Source organism: Anopheles ziemanni, chromosome 3, assembly GCF_943734765.1.
Source record: "Anopheles ziemanni chromosome 3, idAnoZiCoDA_A2_x.2, whole genome shotgun sequence".
NCBI lineage: Eukaryota > Metazoa > Arthropoda > Insecta > Diptera > Culicidae > Anopheles > Anopheles ziemanni.
The window spans coordinates 54913844-54919843 of record NC_080706.1 but is presented as its reverse complement, the minus strand read 5'-3'; the positions used below and the strand labels follow the sequence as shown (position 1 = coordinate 54919843).

The 6000-nt window shown below is 44.9% G+C and overlaps 1 protein-coding gene across 3 annotated transcripts in view; it reads left to right on the top strand.

Moving 5' to 3' along the window:
* Positions 1 to 1643: 1643 nt before the first annotated feature.
* Positions 1644 to 6000, top strand: part of LOC131289575 (voltage-dependent calcium channel type A subunit alpha-1-like) — a 34607-nt gene continuing 30250 nt past the window's right edge. The window contains exons 1-7 of one of the 3 annotated variants that reach the window (XM_058318860.1): positions 1644 to 1735; positions 1876 to 2148; positions 3373 to 3473; positions 3978 to 4133; positions 4227 to 4447; positions 4527 to 4630; positions 5447 to 5562. In XM_058318860.1, the coding sequence (XP_058174843.1) occupies positions 1644 to 1735; positions 1876 to 2148; positions 3373 to 3473; positions 3978 to 4133; positions 4227 to 4447; positions 4527 to 4630; positions 5447 to 5562 (1063 nt within the window). Of the gene's footprint in view, positions 1736 to 1875; positions 2149 to 2348; positions 2450 to 3372; positions 3474 to 3977; positions 4134 to 4226; positions 4448 to 4526; positions 4631 to 4913; positions 5030 to 5446; positions 5563 to 6000 lie in introns of all 3 variants that reach the window. The other 2 variants (XM_058318861.1, XM_058318862.1) reach the window with 2 other exon arrangements.

Below are 6000 nucleotides of genomic sequence, written 5' to 3'. Positions count from 1 at the left end.
ACGGCTGCGTGACAACGATGTAGTCCATAAAAATCAATAAAAATTAATCATAAATCATAGCGGAGCTTCTAGTGAGACAACCACCAAACACACTCTCACACTTTCACACACGCCTCCCGTAAGCGATTTCGCCCACATGAATGGCAATAGTAGAAACGAAGGACCCCAAACCCTCGTTTCGTTTCGTGACTGAGATCTATATCCATCACCGTCCTAAATCTCTCAACCCAGTCCAGGTAGCGCGTCGCGTTCTCACGTTTTGAGCGGGGAGAAAATAAACTGCTGCTTGTTTTGATTTGCAAAACCGTGCGAAAGGGGTGGGCCGAGGAGGGCGGAAAACATGCATGTTACGCGCGAACCGCTGAGGGGGCGGTGTAGGCTCGCGGGCAACGAGCCCTCAGTTCCAGGGACACGCGGCGAGGCCAAACCAATCCGTTTTCGCTTTGAAAGCGCCGCCGTTGTCTATTTGCAACTTGTTTGAATGAAAACAAATGCCTTCGCCCGAGGACACGAGCGAAGCGCCGACTTCTTCCAACACTTTCACGGCAGTTGACCGGGTTATTGTGAATCTCCATCTGCCATTATCGTTAGTGAAGTAGTACATGTTTTGTTGTTTTTTTTTCTTGCGAAACCATGCGTCTCCCCAATCTGGACCAGAAGCTTCTCAGCTTCGATCCGCTTTGCTTCTAATGGAAGTCACCGAGCGTGTGTAAACTGCACACAATCTAGGCTGCAAGGAAGGACAGGTGACCCAGTTCCCGATTCCGGTTACCTGCGGTTGCTGAACTTTAGCAAAGATGGCGTTTGGGGAGCTCCAGTTCTCTCGCTAGATGAGATTTCATGTCTGCATTTTTCTGCATGGCTGAGCGCATCCATCGCCCTACTTAGTGCTATCCCGTTTGCATACGATTGAGAAAAGTACTTCGACTAACGAAGGCGGGTTACACTATTTTTCCTCCCACAAATGAATAGCTATGGCAAATGGCGCCCAATAAACTCTGTCTGGAAAATTCCGTGAAAGGAAATAGCAAGGCTGCGTACTCATCGGAATCAACTGTATTCCTACCTCGTAAAGCCCGGGTGTTGCGGGACGGCTTAAGAACCCGAGGCCTGATTTTCTTCTCCTCGTTACCCAATTGGGTCTTTGAGAATATTATATAGAGATGGCAGGGCATCGGAAAAGGTAGCCATTAATGTCGTTCGAATAGCTGATTGAATTAATTTTTATTCTATCTTCCATTCTAGTTTCACAATTTCCACAATTACACGGTCTTCTGATATAGTTAAGCATTTACAGCTTCGTTTTACAATGAATGAAACAATGAACTGCAGTTCTCGTACCTACAGAAATACTTGTTGAAAAACTTTGCATAACATTTTATGACGATTTTATTTGATAATTTGTGCGACGTGAAAAGAATAACTTGTGATATATTGTTTGGAAAGGAGAAAACTTTGTTCAAGTCCCCATTTAAAAGACATTAAAAAAGCATTAAGCACCAGATAAGCATGGCCAGTGGCTAACCGTCTTGTCTTTCTTTCGCGATTTCAGGTTAGCAGCGGCTCAAGAAGCGGCGCTCGCAGGTCAGACCTCGAACGGGGCTCAGTTCGGACGCAAAGGAGGCCACTATTTAGCTGATAGAATGGGTGGCCCCAGCAGTCAAGGGGGTCAGCCTCTGGCTGGAGGCGGACCCACCTCATTATTTATTTTATCAGAGGATAACATCATTAGGAAGTAAGTATTGCTGTTATTAGGAAAGCGAGACTTAAAAGTTTCATTTGCTGAAAGGCACTTGCGTTTCGTAGAAAATTCGTTCACTAACAAATCAGTACATTTAACCATTCGCTATACTTCCAAACCACTTTCCTCCACAGATACACCAGATTCATTATCGAATGGCCGCCCTTCGAGTACGCTGTGCTGCTGACAATCATTGCCAATTGCGTGGTATTGGCTCTGGAGGAGCACTTACCTCACGGGGACAAGACGATACTTGCTCAGAAGCTGGAAAAAACTGAAGCATATTTTTTGGGCATATTTTGCGTTGAAGCATCACTGAAGATCCTCGCCTTAGGGTTTGTAATGCACAAACACTCCTACCTCAGGAACATATGGAACATAATGGATTTTTTCGTCGTAGTAACGGGGTAAGTAGGGCCTTTTCGCGGATAGCACGACGGGATAGGTGCACACACTTTACAGGACTATGGCCAGCTATGGCTGATAAATCCGTGATTTTCAAAAGTGATTAATTGACCTCAAACAGTGGCATACTTTTTGGTTCGTCATTCGGCTAGACGAACGATACCGTTTTCCATTACTAATGCTCACTCCGTTCTTCGCACAGTTCAATGACTATTTTCGCGGAAGCCAATGTCGATGTTGATTTGCGAATGCTTCGGTCATTCCGTGTTTTGCGGCCACTTAAGCTTGTTTCAAGGATTCCAAGTAAGCCAAGAGTTGCTGGTGTCTGCACTAGTGTTTTATTTTTACAACCGAACAAGCTCTAGCGATTCTCTAATCCTCCTAGCGGCCAGTTATAGTGCTCTAGCAAATAATCGTTTCTACGTTTCTTGCCTTCTTGCTGCGTGTTCTTGCGTGTTTCTGGCCGAGTGTTGATGAGAGCTATATTTATTTACCACTAGTGTACTGTACAAGCGTTTGGTCTTCCTTCTAACGCTAGGAATAGTCAGCTAGAGTGTAGTGTGTTGCTAATTCGGTACCCAACGCCGCTTGAAGTTTGCCATCGTGTTTTCGAAAACCAGTCCACCTGCACCAGAGGTGGGCAACCGTTCAGTGTGTCAGGATTGCGATATGCAAAGGACCACAACGTGCGCGACAAGGTCAATGCAAGGAAAGTTGGAGTATTAATCGAGGTTTAACAGGTCCAACTAGGCGAAGGGCAAGTTGGCAGGCGCAATAAACCTGACGGCGGGGTTGATTGTTTTTATTAGTTTCTGGCAGTCGTTAAATTTACATAATTTCTCACTGAGCTTTCTGATCGTAGCCAAAGTTTAGAAATAGTTGCCAACAAAACCGCATAATTTTTCGACTTTTATGCTTAGATAAACCAGTTCTTAGATAGAATTTTGAACATACTTTCCGTTCCCATTTTTTATAGCTCTAGTGGGTCGTTCTCAAATAAAAATACTCTGATTAACTAAAATTTATCAGACAAAGTTTAACTGCTATATCTAAATTGGGTTTAGGTCTTTGTTTTAACAATCTCTTTGGTCTTTGTTTTTTGTCCCAATTTGTACGAAATCCATTTAACATCCGGGGTGTGCTTGGTTGGAACTCATTTGTAAAATTGTGTAACTGTAACTAACAGCTACGTTTGGTTGCTAATCGTGAACACTTCTTTACGCTAGATTCATCACATTATTCCCCCAAAAGGGACCGGAAGTAGATCTGAGAACACTGAGGGCGATCCGAGTGTTGAGGCCCTTAAAATTAGTTTCTGGAATTCCTAGTGAGTAGCCTCATAGATGCCAACCGTTTGGTGTATTAGATGTTTTGTCATGTTCTGTTTGTTGTTTCTACTTTAATTATCTTTTTTTTCTGTTCTGTTTTATAACTCAAGAGAGTATCTGTTTTTTAGCTCAAGAGAGAGATAATCATTTTTCGTATTTTTAGACAATTATTTTCATAGACGCTCTTTAGTGTAAGACTTATTACAAAAAACTAAATTACATATCATCTTTTTCTTACATTATCCAGTAACAAGACATACTATTAGAGTAAAAATTATTTCTACTCCTTGTTTCATTTGCTTTTGGTTTTGCTAACAATCTTTCAATAGAGTAAAATAACGTTTTGCAAATAAAGCAATCTTATGGTAGAGTCTTAATTTCTTTTAATTAGATAATACAACTTATCTATAAGTTCGAGCTTGTTCTCTACTAGATACACGATACTCTTACCACCGATTAACTTTTTCCTCCTCTTTCCCGTCGTCCCCGGTGCCATCGTGCAGGTTTACAAGTAGTCTTAAAGTCAATCATCAAAGCCATGGCTCCATTGCTACAGATTGGATTGTTGGTCTTGTTTGCAATTGTTATCTTTGCAATCATAGGCTTAGAATTTTACTCGGGTGCTCTGCATAGAAGTTGTTATAGCTTAGAAGACATCAGTAAGTATCTTGGGTTCGAAACAGGGGACAGGGGATGGAACCTCGTTTCGCCGCGTTTGCTGAAACACCTTCCTGTGCCCGTCTCATAAACAGCTCAAATCGTGAAAGAGGGCGAATTTCCGACGCCTTGCAATGCGGACAACGACACGATAGCGCCAACCGGTGCGTACGTCTGCAACAGCAACGATAGCACGTGCGTAGAGCAGTGGGAGGGTCCCAACTTTGGCATTACCAGCTTCGATAATATCGGTTTCGCTATGCTGACCGTGTTCCAATGCATCACCATGGAGGGTTGGACGGCAATCTTATACTGGGTAAGTGTTATCATTTTTCATCGGCCCCTCCCCACACCGTCCTCCGTACTGTTTCATGCTTGTCGCTTTTTTTCCGCAGACCAACGACGCCCTGGGTTCGACGTTTAATTGGATCTACTTCGTGCCGCTCATCGTGCTGGGGTCCTTTTTCATGCTTAATCTAGTGCTCGGTGTGCTCAGCGGGTAGGTATACGCCACGGTACCACGCCCGCAATGACTACGCGCGCGTCCGAACGAAGACACTGCGACTGCTGAGCTAACCTTTTTATTCATTATTCCACGCGCAATTGGACTTTGTGTTGTGTTTTATTGTTCACTTAAATTGTGTGCCGTTTTCCGTTTCGTTTTCCCAACCGGTACTCATGGTTCGCGCACTTACACGATCCTTTCGACCTTTCGCGCCACCGCCACGGTCTCGTTCGCACGCTTTTCTCTCCATCGTCGGGACGGCCGGCCGGCGATGCAGAGAATTTTCCAACGAAAGAGGACGCGTTGAGCGACAGGCTCAATTTCACAAGTGTCGCTCCCGGCAAATGTTTATCGAAGCAATGACATCCTATCTGGACTGGATTACCCAAGCAGGTCTTACAATTTGATTTAGCTCAATTTCCGAAACAGCAGAACCCGCTTCCTGTAGCGCTCAAGCGGTTCGCCAGTACTTGCCAGTATGGTTTTCCGTTGTCCCAGTTGTTAATCACTCTTTCGTTTGATTTTTGTTTTGTACTTGGTAAAACTTGGAATGTTTTTTTCTTTCGCCTTAGTTTGGTTTGATTCCGTTTTAGTTTGGTACCGCCTTCACACGCCCCTGTCCGACAAAAAAACAGCAGCATACTACTCAATTTGACGTGTTCTTCTGTGAATACTACCACCACACAGCTGTACGTTAATTGCTAGTAACCGACATTTATTTCTCTTTGATCCACCCCTCTCTAACCCACCACTCCGCCCCGTTTCCCCTGCCCACGCATCGCTAACCGAATGTCCCGTGCCCTTCCGTAGAGAGTTTGCGAAGGAGAGAGAAAAGGTAGAAAATCGTCAAGAATTTCTGAAGCTACGTAGGCAGCAGCAGCTAGAGAAAGAACTCAACGGCTACGTCGAGTGGATCTGTAAAGCGGGTAGAGTATTGTTGCTATTGTTTCTGCTTGTACATGACATCCTTTCGAACATCCTTCGGTTTTTGATCGGGCCACAACGGGAGGCTGTTAAATGGCACCCGATGCCTGATTCCCATTCGTGGCCAGCAAGAGGAAATCGCACACACTCACACACACACACACATACACACACACGCACACAATCCACGCACCCACATACACACAATACACCCCCCTCCCAGCATTGCAACCCCTTCCTAGACCTCCACCCTCACCCCTCGGCTTGTGTCCTGGCATGTTCCATTTCGTCACGGCTTCAACATTCGCTTGCACCAGATACAACCTTCCCCCCCGATATCCTGTGAGCGCCTGAGCGACTGCGGAGCGCCTAATTGGCTTACTAATTACGCTGCCCGTTTTATTCTCCCGTTTCAAAAACCTCGACCCCTCGAAACGCCG